The sequence below is a fragment of the Nerophis lumbriciformis genome, linkage group LG21, assembly GCF_033978685.3.
Source record: "Nerophis lumbriciformis linkage group LG21, RoL_Nlum_v2.1, whole genome shotgun sequence".
NCBI classification, from domain to species: domain Eukaryota; kingdom Metazoa; phylum Chordata; class Actinopteri; order Syngnathiformes; family Syngnathidae; genus Nerophis; species Nerophis lumbriciformis.
Genome location: NC_084568.2, coordinates 11,149,749 through 11,167,929, shown reverse-complemented (window position 1 = coordinate 11,167,929; position 18,181 = coordinate 11,149,749). Strand labels below are relative to the sequence as shown.

Here is an 18,181-nt window from a genome sequence, read left to right as displayed (position 1 = left end):
GTGTGCGTCTGGGTCGTGACAGCGTGGCACGCGAATGTCTGTGCTGCATTGGATCAGTCTCCTTTCTTTAACAGGCGAAAGCTTTATAACCTCACTAATGCCTTGCATCGTCTATATTAGATATATAACAACGGGCGGGTGCGGGCGGATGGCGGGCGGATGGCGGGCGGGTGCGGTTCTGATCAAATGTTACATCGGGTGGATGGCGGATGGTTGACGACTTTCTGATGCGGTTGCGGATGAAATAATTGTCTATAATAATAATAATAATAATAACTGGGATTTATATAGCGCTTTTCTAAGTACCCAAAGTCGCTTTACATGTAGAACCCATCAATCATTCACACCTGCCTATCCGCGCATCTCTAACACACACACATACATGATTAAAAAGATAACTATATATCATTTTCAGGATATACAATATACCTGTATCAGGATATATATTCTGGTCCATGTCATGCAACACTAGTTCGGAGCTTGTTTTTGTTACACTCAGAAGCTACAAGTATCATTAAATGACGCATAATCGAGTTACAAAATGGCCTTCAGGCTGCTGGTGTAAAGTACTGCTTGGTAAAAAGTTTTTTTCCGTCCAGTTTTTAACTCCTTTTCTTTTCCTAGCATGGAGGACACCTGCAGATTACCTCCCCCCTGCTTCCTGTACCCCCTCAACTCCGATGATGGTCTCCACCACCAGCACCTGCACCATCACAGCCACCAGCACCAGCCGGGACACAAGCAGCTGGAGCCCATCTACCTTCGGGACCTGCCCCCTTACCAGGCACCTGCGGGCGGAGGCGGCGTGACGGGAGGAGGCGGGACTGGCGTCAGCGTGGGTGACAGTGGGTCAATGGCCCGGAGCTGGGGCGGAGGGGAGGCGGTGAGGATCTTGGCAAGACGGGTGACACCGGACGGGAAGGTGCAGTACCTTGTGGAGTGGGACAACGTGAGCTTGTGCAGAGCGTGAAGAAGACTCGCTGACTGTTTTGTAGTATTAGAGTGGCGCCAATGTTTGAGAAACAAACACATTGAAAAAACCAAGAAAAAAAACCACGCGTTGCAAATCCAGGTTGCTCCTTTAGTCTCATCTCAAACCCACATTCTTATAGCCTCACACCTCCTCAGTAAATATTCCTCTTGCTGTTGTTTCTCTGATATTTGTACTGTTGACTTTCGAATATGCCTTTGCATCTGCCATGTTTTAAAATGAGAAGATGCATTTAAACCACCAGTTGGTTACTAGTGGAGAAATGGTCTAGGGCTGCACGATTATTCGACATAGAGATTTTGATTAGTGCGATTACATAACTGCAAGATGCAAAGGTTGTTTCTTCTCCTCCGTCACCGGCATTGGAGTGACTGACATGTTCACCAATCAGAATTGTTGAGCCTCACGTTTTTTCATGAATAGAAACGGGTGGAAGGTTGTCTCACTCTGTGCATCACTCTCAGCACCTTAGCGCGTTTATTCAACAGGAGAATTAACTGAACACAGTAAGCCCTCTTTTCACTCATACACAATCTTTGTCTCGATCGGTGGAGAGCAAGACCGCCAGCTTCATCCACACAGGACGCACAGACAAAGAGCCTCACGACTCACTAGTGAGAAGTTCCACATAGTAACAAAAGTTAGAAGAAAAAAAATATGATAATAAAACCAAATGTTCCGTCGTGGTAATATTTATATTTCAAACTGGATGGGCAATATGAGCCCATCAACACAGACAAATAAGAAAGAACGCCGTGATGGCAACAAAAAAAGAAGACAACATCCAACTTAGTTTTTCAAACTGGGAAAAAAAAAACACTTTAAAATGTCCAATATTTATTCAAGTTAAATTTTTGCTTGCAGAAATGAGAGTCCATTTTTTTTGTGTGTTTATTTATTTAGGATAACAAAGTAATTTACCTTCCAACTAGAGTACAATGGTAAACAATTCTACAGTAATTAGAAATTCAAGTTCCTATCCTTATAATGGTTATCTGCATTATTATTATATATTATGATTACATTACAGATAGGTTGATTGGCAACACTAATTTGGCCCTAGTGTGTGAAAGTGAGTGTGAATGTTGTCTGTCTATCTGTGTTGGCCCTGCCATGAGGTGGCGACTTATCCAGGGTGTAACCCGCCTACCCCCCGAATGCAGCTGAGATAGGCTCCAGCGACCCCCGCGACCCCAAAAGGGATAAGCGGTAGAAAATGGATGGATGGATCATAAACACAGTACAGTTTTTAAAGGTGATGTTTCTTAACCGCTAAAATATATGTGCTTCTTAGCTGTGGTCTGTATGGGCCGCAGTGGTAATCAGTTGTAATACACTTTTCCACCACTTGTAGCAGTCATGGCAACCTGAAACAAACAGAAGAAGTCTGGCACTGAGGTCTAAAAATAAGTTTCTTAAGTGCAAAAAATATGACTAAAGTGGTGAAGCTGTATTTTAATTTGCACCTAAATCTTATTGACAGTTCATTTAGGAACATATAATTATAGTTTATTATTTAGTTAGATGTTATTTATTTTATAAAACGTGTAATTGTATTCATTTTTCATCAGTTTTTATGAAACCCTTCTATTACAGTATATTTATTTTTGTAATCAGCCTGACCTAAGCCTTGATTATAATCTTTGTGATTAACACATTCTTTCATATCAATACACAAGGTTGTAAACTGTAAGAATATTGAACATGATCAAACTCAAGAGTAAGATCACTAATTCAGTGTAAATATTTGAGTGAGCCCCTGGGCCCCTTCTGTAGTGGAAAAGTTGGGCCCTGATGTGAAAAAGGTTAAGAACCGCTGATGTAGACAAAAGCTCGGCGTCTTTCTGCATAAAGCCAAATATTTTGGGGGGTCAATTATTGCACAATGTTCTAATGTGTGGCACCTTGATACAAAAATATGTTGACTGACAGTTTCCTTCACTTCTTATTTTCACACTTTTATGCATTTATATGTATAAAATATAAACATCGCACATCGCATCGCAATTTCCGAGACAAAAATGGCAATTAGGTTGTTTCTCAAAATCGTGCAGCCCTTAACTGTACCACCTTAAACTGTCCTGGAAGCACAGCATCATTGCTCTTTAATAGCCCTTGAGTCTGGCAATACCACTGTGGACCTCAGGGGGCAATGTTGAGTCACTGTATTGTGACTATTTAAACTGCTTATATGTATAATCTTTTATAAACGATTGTGAGCAGTGGTGGTCATAAATGAGCAAAATTAGTAATTGCAGAAATATGAATAAAACGGGGGTTGGGCTGATTGAAAGCAACAATCTTTTGAAAGATTTATTTCAATTCATGACAAGTCAGCTGGAGGTTTACATCCATTGCAGATGACTTTAAATAACATTTTATATATTTTGTCACAAATCATTTTACATTCAGTCTAATGTACGTACAAGTATTATTTTAGACAACAAGTAGAGGGCAGCCACATTATATATATATATTCATCTGTTGCTGAAATACCTTTCTGTTAATGTTGTTTCTTATCAGTGGCTTATTAAATTGGACAGTCGACCAATCAGAAAGCAGCACCGATATCTAATAAAACTACACATTCCAGTTTAGCAACAAACATTTACACATATTTCAGTCTGAGAGAAAGTATGTATTGTAAGTAAGTTTTGGGGAAATTGTCCTGTTTTACATTGGAAGGCAGGTTAGCGCTAAGAGTTACAGTAATGGGGTGGACCACACTGATGGTTCTTGTTCAGTCTGCTATCAGAGGGTCCATGGTTCAAATTTAACGCAACAGATAGTCTCGTTTTCTGTGGCTACGGCGCCCTCTATTGCCAAAAACACTTAACTGAACCGAACATTCGGAGGGTTTATGACAGGGTGCATAGTGCAGCCGAGGGGCCACTTCCAGATTGCGGCTCTTTTTTTTTTTTTTAAATGGTCCTTGGCATGGTCTAAAAACACAATGAGTTCATTATTGAGATGTATAATTAGGAGAGGTGGGAAAAATAATCACAATTAGAGAGTGGGCGATTCATGAATCCATGGACAAATGTCCAAATATTGATTATTTACATATGGTAGATAAAGTGATAAGGATATTTCTGAAATGCGGTAATAATGCTAATGTTCTCTAAACGTTAGTTGTAGGTTTGGTTCCAACTTACCATGTGGGAACTATTAGCAAACATTCTTTTCACGTAACGTGTTAGCGCGGACTAGAGATGCGCGGATAGGCAATTATTTCATCCGCAACCGCATCAGAAAGTCGTCAACCATCCGCAATCCACCCGATCCAACATTTGATCAGAACCGCATCCGCCCGCCATCCGCCCGCACCCGCCCGTTGTTATATATCTAATATAGACGATGCAAGGCATTAGTGAGGTTATAAAGCTTTTGCCTGTTAAAGAAAGGAGACTGATCCAATGCAGCACAGACATTCGCGTGCCACGCTGTCACGACCCAGACGCACACCAGTGCGCAATCATATGGGAGCCGCGCTAAGCGCACCTCCAAGCGCGTCTCGCTGCCGGCGACGGCCGGGCATGGGCCCGACACTCCAGCGCCATCCATTTTCAGGGCTAGTTGATTCGGCAGGTGGGTTGTTACACACTCCTTAGCGGGTTCCAACTTCCATGGCCACCGTCCTGCTGTCTATATCAACCAGGGTGAGCCCCACCCCTTTCGTGAGCGCACTGCGCGCGGAGTGACCCCTGTTACGCGCCCCCGGCAACAGGGGTGGCGGGCAGGTAAGCTGCGCGGGCGGAGCGCGCGGAGTGACCCCTGTTACGAGCCCCCGGCCACGGGGGTGGCGGGCAGGTAAGCTGCTTACCTGCTGCGCGTGACGCCGGCCGCGGCGAAGGCGGACGAGGCGGGGTGTCGGTGCGGTGGGCGCGGTGGTGACCCTGGACGTGCGTCGGGCCCTTCTCGCGGATCGCCTCAGCTACGGCTCTCGGTGGGGCCCTCTCGGGGGAAGGGGCCTCGGTCCCGGACCCCGGCGAGGCGTCGGGGGCCTTCTCCGCTCCGTAAAAGTGTCCATCTCTTTTTTTTTTCTTCTTCTGTTGTGGCATATGCTGCAGGTGCCTGCTCGTTTTTCGTATGTGGGTAACAACATTTAACTATGTATATATATTTCCGAATTGGTTTAACTGCCACCCGCCTGAATCTATTTAAAATCTAATTTTTTTTTATTTCAACCGCCCGACCCGACCCGACCCGACCCGACCCGACCCGACCCGACCCGACCCGACCCGCGGATAAAATCTAATTTTTTTAAATTTCATCCGCCCGATCCGCGGATAATCCGCGGACTCCGCGGTTGTGCCCGCAAACCGCGCATCTCTAGCGCGGACATACACGGAGGAAGGACGAGAGGAGGACACACTATGCGTGCTGTGGCTCTAAGCTAGCTTGAATGTCAAGTAGTAAAACAAGAAAAGAATAAACATTTAATAGAAGGGTACAGGAACCACGTTACAGCAGAAAGTAAGCAGCTAAGGAGAGGAAATTAGCAAGTAGATACATAAATTTAGGGGAGACAATAATAACCATAGAGTAAACGGCAACACAGTCAGTCATAGACACGAACGAGTAGATAGACGACACACGTCTTTGAGCCGCAAGTTTCTGGCTACTGGGGCTAAAGTGTCTGAACATTCTTTGGTTTTAAAAGGCACAATAATTAAATCAAGAATCTCTGCTCGCCAGGAAGGGACTTTTATTTCCTTTTACACTTAGCAGGCTGCATGTACACAGTCTTCCATATATACTGTACATCTACGCTGTGCGCACTGAATCCAAAAACTGGAAATCATGAAATACTGCATGGGTCAGCAGCCAAAAAAGGAGCCTTTTAGACATATTATTAATATCAATAATTAAATAATCATACAATAATCATTTGGATTTTATAATATGCGTTATATTAACAATATCATATACACTAATCAAAGTTTTATAATCGAATCATAGCCCCTGAATTGTAATGGAATCGTGAGGTGCCCAAAGATTCCCACATCCATCCATCCATCCATCCATCTTCTTCCGCTTATCCGAGGTCGGGTCGCGGGGGCAGCAGCCTAAGCAGGGAAGCCCAGACTTCCCTCTCCCCAGCCACTTCGTCCAGCTCCTCCCGGGGGATCCCGAGGCGTTTCCAGGCCAGCCGGGAGACATAGTCTTCCCAGCGTGTCCTGGGTCTTCCCCGTGGCCTCCTACCGGTCGGACGTGCCCTAAACACCTCCCGAGGGAGGCGATCGGGTGGCATCCTGACCAGATGCCCGAACCACCTCATCTGGCTCCTCTCGATGTGGAGGAGCAGCGGCTTTACTTTGAGCTCCCCCCGGATGACAGAGCTTCTCACCCTATCTCTAAGGGAGAGCCCCGCCACCCGGCGGAGGAAACTCATTTCGGCCGCTTGTACCCGTGATCTTGTCCTTTCGGTCATAACCCAAAGCTCATGACCATAGGTGAGGATGGGAACGTAGATCGACCGGTAAATTGAGAGCTTTGCCTTCCGGCTCAGCTCCTTCTTCACCACAACGGATCGATACAGCGTCCGCATTACTGAAGATGCCGCACCGATCCGCCTGTCGATCTCACGATCCACTCTTCCCTCACTCGTGAACAAGACTCCGAGGTACTTGAACTCCTCCACTTGGGGCAGGGTCTCCTCCCCAACCCGAAGATGGCATTCCACCCTTTTCCGGGCGAGAACCATGGACTCGGACTTGGAGGTGCTGATTCTCATCCCAGTCGCTTCACACTCGGCTGCGAACCGATCCAGCGAGAGCTGAAGATCCTGGCCAGATGAAGCCATCAGGACCACATCACCAGACCTAATCCTGCAGCCACCAAACCAGATCCCCTCAACGCCTTGACTGCGCCTAGAAATTCTGTCCATAAAAGTTATGAACAGAATCGGTGACAAAGGGCAGCCTTGGCGGAGTCCAACCCTCACTGGAAACGTGTCCGACTTATTGCCGGCAATGCGGACCAAGCTCTGACACTGATCATACAGGGAGCGGACCGCCAAAATCAGACAGTCCGATACCCCATACTCTCTGAACACTCCCCACAGGACTTCCCGAGGGACACGGTCGAATGCCTTCTCCAAGTCCACAAAACACATGTAGACTGGTTGGGCAAACTCCCATGCACCCTCAAGGACCCTGCCGAGAGTATAGAGCTGGTCCACAGTTCCACGACCAGGACGAAAACCACACTGCTCCTCCTGAATCCGAGGTTCGACTATCCGGCGTAGCCTCCTCTCCAGTACACCTGAATAGACCTTACCGGGAAGGCTGAGGAGTGTGATCCCACGATAGTTAGAACACACCCTCCGGTTCCCCTTCTTAAAGAGAGGAACCACCACCCCGGTCTGCCAATCCAGAGGTACCGCCCCCGATGTCCACGCGATTCCCACATCTAATTATTAAATATCACATTCATTTTATTCACCTATAACACAAAGCAAATATGTGAATGTTTTGTTCAGGTGGTGTAGCATACTGTATATTGACCTGTAATTGGACTGCTTTTTGCATCTTAAGTGCTCTAAATGTATCAAAATAGCCACCCTCCACAGCCTTTAGTTTTTCTGTAAAGTTTGGACACCCTTGGTTTATGATTAAAAACATGCCGACATTATAGGATTAAACCCTTTTTTTTAGGTAAACGTGCTGCCTAATGTTCTCAAGGATTGCCTAGTGTTTCTTGTGTTGTCATATTAGAAAGAGAAGAGTGTTTTTTTTTTTTAATATACGTTAGAAATTTTTTAGCAAAGTAACCAGACAGAGTTTATATTTATACAAAACGTTTATTTCAGCACTCTGTGTTTTTGTTGTTGCTTCATTACTGGCGGTTCATTAAAAAAGGGGAAATTAAAGAATTTTAAATCGCAAAGCAGGATATTGAGGACGTTACATTACTGTACGTCCTCTGAGGTGACTTTGTAGCCTAATAGGAAGGGAAATGGTGATGAATGTATTTTGTGTCTTTTTTATGGTATGTTTGTACCCGTCAAGTTCTGGTTTTTAGGTTGTGGTCTCGCTGGAAATACACCAGATTGTGTCAAACATCAAAGTAGGAGGACAGAAAGACACCAGGAGTCGTTTTTTTAAATCACATTTTTATCAGTAATTAATTTTTGGTGTATTTTTGGATTAAAAAATAAATAAATAAAAACCTTTATATTTGTGTTCTAAGAGCTGACACCACTGACATATGTAACCACAATAATAAATGTTTCACCATTAAGTAGTTTGGCACATTAATGCGTACTTTTATTAAATAATTTGGTTGGTTGGGGAGTTTTTGAAGAAAATTCACAGTTAGAAATATTGCAGTCAAGAAAATACTATCAGATTAATCAAAATAGGGCAAAGGCAGACCCAAAAGTGATTGCATGCATAAAAAAATCTATGAGAAGTTTAAGTGTCACTTACAGTACAGTTCAAGTCCAACGTAGAATAAAGTAAGCAAGTTTCCCCAGTAATGAACTAAAAAAAAAACATGCAAGAGAGCAAACTGATGAAATGGTTGCTAAACTAGCGTCTCTTTTCGAAGATATTAACTACTGTATATATTTTTGGCAGCACATCTACAACAGCTGCCAATAGGAAAGACAGTGCTTATACTGTGGGGAGGAGGCTACAGTAAGTATTCAAATTGATTATCATATACAAATATATTATCTTGCCTTACTTCAGCCATGTGGTTTATTTGTAATTTTTTCTGTTTACTTTGTGGCTTTTTACATTTCTAGTTGCCTAATTCTAATTCATATCCCCTATAAATGTAATTTATATATTTATATTGTCTTTCCCCACCATTCCTGTTTTTAGGTGCCTGATTCTTTTCATCCTCAACGGAACATTTAGCAAGATGAGAAATGTGCTGCTACTTTTGACCACAGAGTGGCGACCAAACTCCAATGTTTATGCCAAAGCTTGTGCTGCATTCACGTCCCTCGAAACAATAAACAGTGTTCGTTCATAACTTGACATAGCTCCAACAAAATAGTCAAAAAATAATCAATAATGATATTATAGCTCTTATAATGCTAAGGTATATGCTAAGACACATTAAAAAAAATCTTACTTAACGTCGGTTGTACCTTTTGAAAGTCAATGCTCCCATGTTCCCTGAAGGCATCAGTGTACGCCATTTTGGCTCCTTCACTTCATCCGCCGGATGGACTTCCGGTGTCGGAACGCAGCACAGGTGGCGACTTTTCATCTTTTTCTGAAAAACGTTGTATTCTTAACACCTGTATCAGGGAAAAGTGTATCAACGCGCCTTCTAACATCAACTAACCTCACCGTTTGTACCGACACCACCAACTGGAAATGTCGATGAGCTTCGTTTCAATCTCTCTCGACAACCACGTTTGTTGTGAGCGTAATTTTTTTATTTTATTATTTTTTTTAAAGGCACGTTATAAACACACTCACCACGTTGAGCATAATGTCTTTTTTTTGTGGTCGAATGACTTTGGAATTGGACGACGACAGCGCCCACTTACATTGACTTTAAAATTGCGCGCGTCCGTGCTTTGCTCCGCCCACTTTCTCACTCTCTCTCTCCATCTCTCTCTCTCTCGCCCGCTGTTCCCGCTCTCTGTCGCGCGCACGCACGCACGCACGCATGCACATTCACATTTCTGCATCCTATTTTTTATTGCACCGGGAGCCACACGCTTTAGGAGAGCGCTCGTGGAATATGGTGCCGTCATTTTTGTATAACGTCGGACTAATGGCATCTTCATCATCAACTCCCGAAGGAGTACTCCACGTATTTTTATTTTTTTTATTTTTTATGATTTAATTTAGCTTCCCTGGTTACTTCTAGGCACCGAGAGAACCACCGAGACCTTCTTGCCCCTCCGTTGAATGCCGTTGGAACATGTCATATGTTCCCATTCAAGGTAAGGCTTTTTTAGCACATGTGTATTATTCCTGTCATCTATGTTGTCATCATCGCCATTGTTGCTACTCTGTGTTCTGTCTCCCTGACATTACAGTCACAACAAGCAGACAGGTGCAGTCTTTCCAGAATGAAGCAAGGAAAAAAAAAAAACCCTCCATGCGGCAATTCCAGCATTGCATAAAAGTGTGCTGTTCGCGCCAAAAAACATTCAATGATATTCCCAGAATTCTGCATTTTTATGCATTTAATTCCCTTCTGTGTGTGCATTGAATATTTCATAGGCCGTGATGTATGCCGGAACTTTGCAAGCACACTTGCTGGCGTGTGAGTCGGGCGCCCAATTGAGGACCCCACCGCCTCCGTCCACGCCGCGGGGGGCGGAGGGAGGCGAGGCAAAGTTTGGAGGACCCCGGCGCGTGTCGTGATTGAATGAGTAGTAGCGATAGAGCGGAGGTGGGCCGCGTGTGTCCTGCGTGCGTGGATGTTGTCGCCGTGGAGACGCACCCGTGGGCCCCCGTGCATCCAAAAGCAGAGTCCGGAAGCTGGCGGACTTCCGCCCGCGTGTGAGTAGGACCAGAGGTGGGTAGAGTAGCCAGAAATTGTACTCAAGTAAGAGTACTGTTACTTTAGAGATTTATTACTCAAGTAAAAGTAAGGAGTAGTCACCCAAATATTTACTTGAGTAAAAGTAAAAAGTATGTTGTGAAAAAACTACTCAAGTACTGAGTAACTGATGAGTAACATACACACACACACACATATATATATATATATATATATATATATATATATATATATATATATATATATATACATATATATACATATATATATATATATATATATATATATATATATACACACACACATTTACATATATATATATATATATATATATATATATACAGTATATAATTTATATTTATTTATTTTGCCGTTTTTGTTTACATGTTAAAGGTGTTTTAATGAATATACATGCATGTTTAACACATATAGATTCCTTTCTTTCATGAAGACAAGAATATAAGTTGGTGTATTACCTGATTCTGATGACTTGCATTGATTGGAATCAGACAGTAGTGCTGATAGCGTCCACGTTAAAAAGTTCCTCCTTTCTGTCTAATACCACATGAAAGTGGTTGATTTTTGGCATCTTATTTGTCCAGCTTCCATATTCGTTTTTATACACTTTACAAGAAATACATTGGCGGCAAACTCCGTAGCTTGCTAGCTTGTTTGCGCTGGCTTTCGGAGACTCTTGTTTTGAAAGCGCAGGCGCGATGGAGCGGCACTTTTATTGTGAAGACAGGAACTGTGCAGTCAGTCTTTAGGCTTTTGACGGGATGTATGGTTGAAATAAAAGGGTCTTTTTTCCTTCACACTTTTGATTGATTGATTGAAACTTTTATTAGTAGATTGCACAGTACAGTATATATTCCGTACAATTGACCACTAAATGGTAACACCCCAATAAGTTTTTCAACTTGTTTAAGTCAGGTCATGTGACCGCCTGGCTCTGTTTGATTGGTCCAACGTCACCAGTGACTGCATCTGATTGGTGGAACGGAGTGAAAGTCACCAGTGACTGTATTTGTTGAAACGCAGGCACTATGAAGGTCTGTCTGACAGACCAAAACAAACAAAGCGTGCATTAACAGATCGATAAAAAATAGTAGCGAGCTGAATGTAGATAAAAGTAGCGGAGTAAAAGTAGCGTTTCTTCTCTATAAATATACTCAGGTAAAAGTAAAAGTATGTTGCATTAAAACTACTCTTAGAAGTACAATTTATCCCAAAAGTTACTCAAGTAGATGTAACGGAGTAAATGTAGCGCGTTACTACCCACCTCTGAGTAGGACTGCACGATTTTGAGAAACAACCCAATTGTCATTTTTCTCTCCCGATTTTGTATTTTTTATACATAAAAGTGCGGAATTACAGAGTGAGGGAAGACGTGTTACTTTGAGACTGTCAATCAACACATTCTTGTCTCAAGGTGCCACACATTGGAACAATATGCAATCAATCATTGACTTTCAATCAAGCAATCAAAGTGTATTTATATAGACATTAATCACAAGTGTCTCAAAGGGCTGCACAAGCCACAACGACATCCTCGGCTCAGATCCCACATCAGGGCAAGGAAAAACTCAACCCAATGGGATACAATGAGAAACCTTGGAGGGGACCGCAGATGTGGGGACTTTCAAAAATATTTGGCTTTATGCAGACATACTCAGAGCTTTCTGTCTACATCATGCTCTTAAACTGAAGAAATAACTGATATAAAACAATACAGTGTTTATAATGTAATGTAATCATATTACATACCAGGGGTCCCTAAACTTTTTGACTCGGGGCCGCATTGGGTTAAAAAAAATTGGCCGGGGGCTGGGCTATATATATACACACACACACACACACACACACACACACAGTCGTGGTCAAAAGTTTACATACACTTGTAAAGAACATAATGTCATGGCTGTCTTGAGTTTCCAATAATTTCTAGAACTCTTATTTTTTTGTGATAAAGTGATTGGAGCACATACTTGTTGGTAATGAAGTTTGGTTCTTTTATGAATTTATTATGGGTCTACTGAAAATGTTACCAAACAGCTCAATTTTTGTTTAATCTGACCACAGAACTTTCCTCCAGAAGGTCCTATCTTTGTCCATGTGATGTCAGATGAAACAAACATTGAGCTGTTTGGCCATAGTACCCAGCAATATGTTTGGAGGAGAAAAGGCGAGGCCTTTAATCCCAGGAACACCATTCCTACCGTCAAGCATGGTGGTGGTAGTATTATGCTCTGGGCCTGTTTTGCTGCCAATGGAACCGGTGCTTTACAGAGAGTAAATGGGACAATGAAAAAGGAGAATTACCTCCAAATTCTTCAGGACAACCTAAAATCATCAGCCCGGAGGTTGGGTCTTGGGCGCAGTTGGGTGTTCCAACAGGACAATGACCCCAAACACACGTCAAAAGTGGTAAAGGAATGGCCAAATCAGGCTAGAATGACGGTTTTAGAATGGCCTTCCCAAAGTCCTGACTTCAACGTGTGGACAATGCTGAAGAAACTAGTCCATGTCAGAAAACCAACAAATTTAGCTGAACTGCACCAATTTTGTCAAGAGGAGTGATCAAAAATTCAAGCAGAAGCTTGCCAGAAGCTTGTGGATGGCTACCAAAAGCGCCTTATTGCAGTGAAACTTGCCAAGGGACATGTAACCAAATATTAACATTGCTGTATGTATACTTTTGACCCAGCAGATTTGGTCACATTTTCAGTAGACCCATAATAAATTCATAAAAGAACCAAACTTCATGAATGTTTTTTGTGACCAACAAGTATGTGCTCCAATCACTCTATCTCAAAAAAATAAGCGTTGTAGAAATGATTGGAAACTCATGTTCTTTACATGTGTATATTGTAGCGTCCCAGAAGAGTTAGTGCTGCAAGGGTTTCTGGGTATTTGTTCTGTTGTGTTACGGTGCGGATGTTCTCCCGACATGTGTTTGTCATTCTTGTTTGGAGTGGGTTGACAGTGTTAAAGTTGTTTATACGGCCACCCTCAGTGTGACCTGTATGGCTGTTGATCAAGTATGCTTTGCATTCACTAATGTGTGTGTAAAAGCCGCATATATTATGTGACTGGGCCGGCACGCTGTTTGTATAGAGGAAAAGCGGACGTGACGACAGGTTGTAGAGGACGCTAAAGGCAGAGCCTTTAAGGCACGCCCCCAATCGGGAGAATTGTTGCCCGGGGAGATTTTCAGGGGGGGCACTGAAATTCGGGAGTCTCCCGGGAAAATCGGGAGGTTGAAACCGATACCGATTATTTTCCGATATTACATTTTAAAGCATTTATCGGCAGGTCGATATTATCGGACATCTCTATTTGTAAGTTTTACAATATAACTAAAACAATTCTTACTTACTAAACCGTCCCATGTGTGATGTCTGTAGGAGTGTTTTCATGCATATTCGTACACGCTATCGTAATGAAACGACGCTAGCGTCTTTGGCATTCGCTAATATGCCAACACGTTTACGAGTAACTTACAATGGCATTGTTTTTGTATTGTTCCAGTTTCACAAGTTCCTCAGTAAATTTGCCGTCACCGTGGAGTTATTGAGTCTGTTTAGCTGATTGGAGACTTCGCTTGTGCAGCTAGTGGGTCCATGAAGATGACTTCTGTTTTGTTTGAGCCACCGTTTTACTGCCGTGTTACAGACACCGTTTGGAAACAATTAAGGTATGTAAATAAACATTTACTAAATATTCCTGTGTAAATAACTCTTTTCACAACGTATATATCTGCAGCTTATAGTCTAGTGCGGATAATATATGGAAAAATATGTATTTTCTTCTCAAATTTTGTGGGTGTGGCTTATAATAGAGTAACTTGGTTACCTTAAATAAATATACAAACAAAAAAATAAAATGGACTCATTTCTGTAGGCAAAAAATTAACTGAAATAATGATGAAGTGGTGACTTGTCATGGGTGTACCCCGCCTGACATGGACTTGTTTCTTCAGCATTGTCAGGACTTTGGGAAGGCCATTCTAAAACCTTCATTCTAGCCTGATTTAGCCATTCCTTTGGTATGTTTGCAGCTGAGATAGGCTTCAGCACCCCCCGTGACCCCGAAAGGGACAAGCGGTAGAAAATGAATGGATGGATGGACATATTAAACATCTTAAAGCTCTTTTTTTTTTTCCAAATTAAAAAAAAACTAGGTCGGGTTGATTTTGCGCGTTCACGTCAATCAAAAGGCGTTGGAATTATCCGCCAGGGGCAAAGTGCCTCCCTCGAAGCGAATTGAGCTCGCGGACCTCCCTGCAGTATGAGTGCGAAGAGGAAGATGGCTGACCAGAGACCCATACAAATGTAAATAATACGCCTAATTAATGATTTTCGTGGTTTTAAGCCAGACTTCAAACTTTTGCTTCTGCACGTAAATATTGGCCCTCAAACACAAATACACAATAAAACACATTTCACACACCGCAAGCTGATGCCCCAAAACTTTTGTCTTCCAAGCGGTCGTCAAAATAAAAGCACAGGCAAAGCTGAACATCGCGTGCCTTACTTCAGCGAGACTCGAGCGACGTCCGTATGCATAGGGGCGAATTTGGTGGCACTTGATGCTTGAGCCAAAGAGTCAAGAAGAAGAGGGGAGTGGGAGGGGCAAGACTTCGAAGTGAGCCTTGAATTTGTAGTCATATTTTTTGCGCTTAATTTTTTTTACTTTTGCAGGACTTCTCACTAGTGAGTCACGAGGCTCTCTGTCTCTGCTTCCTGTTTGTGTAATGCTGGTGCCCCCGCACTCTGCCCACCGAGACAAAGATTGTGAATTAGTGAAAAGAGGGCTCACTGTGTTCAGTTAGTTCTCCCGTTAAATAAAGGCGCTCAGGTGCCGAGAGCGATGCGCAGAGAGAGACCCCTTTCTCCCTGTTTGAAGTGAGAGACGAAGAATTCTGAATGGCCAACGTGTCTGTCACTCAAATGCCGGTGACTTCCGAGTAAAAAAAAACGAACTATTGCGATTACATTATCGCACTAATTGAAATCTCAATGTCCATTAATGGTGCAGCCCTGTTGAGTACCTGAGTAGAGGCTCAGATTTGATTGTGTTTTCCCCGCAAAGCAAAGCACAAAAAGGCCAAAATGCCCTTTTGAGCAAGTGCAAGTTGGTTGCATAATGATCGTGAAAAGCACTGCTACTGTGTGTGTGTGTGTGTGTGTGTGTGTGTGTGTGTGTGTGTGTGTGTGTGTGTGTTTGTGTGAGAGAGAGTCATTGCCAGGAAATTGTGAGCACAGTGCTGCACCTTGCAACCTGCTGTGATGGTGTAGTGTGACGTTTCTGTTTCCACATTGTTGTCAGAGCTCAGCCACATTCGTTTGTACGGTACACCGGTACCGCAGTACTATTGAGTTAAAAAAGGTACTATACTGCCTTTGAAAAACACCAGTGTCTTTTAATGGGCATGATGGCGCGCCACAGTGACGTTGCTGGTAATATGAGCCGGGGTGCATGCGAGTCAACACAAACACACACACACAGAGCACCTTTTAAGCAGAGACAGAAGAGAGAGAATGGACATATTTTGGCTTTAAAACTAATGATAAGAGTGAAGCTGTTAACACTGAAGCGGTGCTTTGAAACATAGCTAGCGAGTGGCTAACGTCCGCCGAAGCCTGGGCGATATATCGACTTTATCGATAAATTCGAGTTTTTTTGTGGCCTTGTGGTTAGAGTGTCCACACTGAGATCGGTAGGTCGTGAGTTCAAACTCTAAGTCATACCAAAGACTATAAAAATGGGACCCATTACCTCCCTGCTTGGCACTCAGCATCAAGGGTTGGAATTGGGGGTTGAATCACCAAAATGATTCCCGAGCGCGGCCACCGCTGCTGCTCACTGCTCCCCTCATCTCCCAGGGGGTGGAACAAGGGGATGGGTCAAAATGCAGAGGGTAATCAGTGGTACTTTACCTTGCGCCGTCCCCCTTACTTGCTTAGCGGCACACCGAGCAAAACATGGCTAAAGCCAACGTTCACAAGAGTTTGTTCCAAAGAAAAGAAAAGTGTTGTCAAAACCGAAACTGCAAGCCACGTGCGGAAATGCAAGTCTTTACGAGGCGACTGCTAACAAACAAACATATTTACACAAAGTAATACATTAATAATCTTCCCACGTAATTCATTACATCTATAAAAGTGTAATTTTGTTAGTATTTCAATTACTTTTTTGGTAATGTAAACTGTAACTATAACTAACTACTTTTTAAAAGTAATTTTCCGAACACCGATGACAATAAAGACTGCCTTTATCCACTTACTAAAACTAATTCATAGTTTTCTCAATGTTTTACTTGATTATTTATTTGCATACAATGTACAATAGTGCATTTATAGTATTTTATTCAAGACAGAAGTTTTAAGTTTTCACTTAATTCATCTCAATGTTGGAGAGTATTATTTATTTGCATGCAATGTGCAATGCTACATTTTTGAAATATTTTATTCAATACAGAGGTATTGCTTCCCAGAGAAAGCTCATAACAAAGTTCTTTGAAAATTATTCCATAAAAAGTACAAATTTATGTCTGGTCTAAAATGAACAAGATTATTGAAATTAGAATTTTGCTAAAAGTAAGATGCAGCGTATGCAGTGTCATTTCAAACTACCACTTCTTGATCAATTAAAAGAAACACTTGTTTTGTGTGAATGTGTGTGTGTGAATGGGTAAATGTGGTAATACTGTCAAAGCGCTTTGAGTACCTTGAAGGTAGAAAAGCGCTATACAAGTATAACCCATTTATCATTTATTTATTTTAAATTTTCATTTTCTTTCAATGGTTCCATCAAAAAGTAGGGAACAAATCGAAAATCCCATGTTTTGTGAAAAAATCGTAAATTTTATTTTTAGGCCTTTTCGCCCAAAGTTTTTTAGCTACTTCTAAATCACTAATCCTCACTAGAGATGCGCGGATAGGCAATTATTTCATCCGCAACCGCATCAGAAAGTCGTCAACCATCCGCCATCCACCCGATGTAACATTTGATCAGAACCGCACCCGCCCGCCATCCGCCCGCACCCGCCCGTTGTTATATATCTAATATAGACGATGCAAGGCATTAGTGAGGTTATAAAGCTTTTGCCTGTTAAAGAAAGGAGACTGATCCAATGCAGCACAGACATTCGCGTGCCACGCTGTCACGACCCAGACGCACACCAGTGCGCAATCATATGGGAGCCGCGCTGAGCGCACCTCCAAGCGCGTCTCGCTGCCGGCGACGGCCGGGTATGGGCCCAACGCTCCAGCGCCATCCATTTTCAGGGCTAGTTGATTCGGCAGGTGGGTTGTTACACACTCCTTAGCGGGTTCCGACGTCCATGGCCACCGTCCTTCTGTCTATATCAACCAGGGTGAGCCCCACCCCTTTCGTGAGCGCACTGCGCGCGGAGTGACCCCTGTTACGCGCCCCCGGCAACAGGGGTGGCGGGCAGGTAAGCTGCGCGGGCGGGGCACGCGGAGTGACCCCTGTTACGAGCCCCCGGCCACAGGGGTGGCGGGCAGGTAAGCTGCTTACCTGCTGCGCGTGACGCCGGCCGCGGCGAAGGCGGACGAGGCGGGGTGTCGGTGTGGTGGGCGCGGTGGTGACCCTGGACGTGCGTCGGGCCCTTCTCGCGGATCGCCTCAGCTACGGCTCCCGGTGGGGCCCTCTCGGGGGAAGGGGCCTCGGTCCCGGACCCCG

At 43.4% G+C, this 18,181-nt stretch overlaps 2 protein-coding genes and 1 long non-coding RNA gene across 14 annotated transcripts in view; 2 read left to right on the top strand and 1 right to left on the bottom strand.

Moving 5' to 3' along the window:
* The window catches only part of phf1 (PHD finger protein 1), a 66,330-nt gene extending 65,005 nt beyond the window's left edge, over window positions 1-1,325 (top strand). For all 3 annotated transcript variants that reach the window (XM_061983093.1, XM_061983094.1, XM_061983092.1), the window contains one exon: window positions 625-1,325. In XM_061983093.1, the coding sequence (XP_061839077.1) occupies window positions 625-970 (346 nt within the window). In that variant the 3' untranslated portion in view covers window positions 971-1,325. The remainder of the gene's footprint in view (window positions 1-624) is intronic.
* LOC140679674 (uncharacterized) lies at window positions 631-9,639 on the bottom strand. The gene is made up of 3 exons (XR_012051043.1): window positions 9,433-9,639; window positions 9,096-9,248; window positions 631-931 (listed from the first exon to the last, which is right to left on the bottom strand). It is a non-coding gene; the product is annotated as an uncharacterized lncRNA (long non-coding RNA).
* Window positions 9,272-18,181, top strand: part of syngap1b (synaptic Ras GTPase activating protein 1b) — a 376,646-nt gene continuing 367,736 nt past the window's right edge. For 3 of the 10 annotated variants that reach the window (XM_061983086.2, XM_061983082.2, XM_061983079.2), the window contains exon 1: window positions 9,667-9,905. In XM_061983086.2, the coding sequence (XP_061839070.1) occupies window positions 9,884-9,905 (22 nt within the window). In that variant the 5' untranslated portion in view covers window positions 9,667-9,883. Of the gene's footprint in view, window positions 9,374-9,665; window positions 9,906-18,181 lie in introns of those variants that run through there. The other 7 variants (XM_061983083.2, XM_061983080.2, XM_061983085.2 and 4 more) reach the window with 4 other exon arrangements.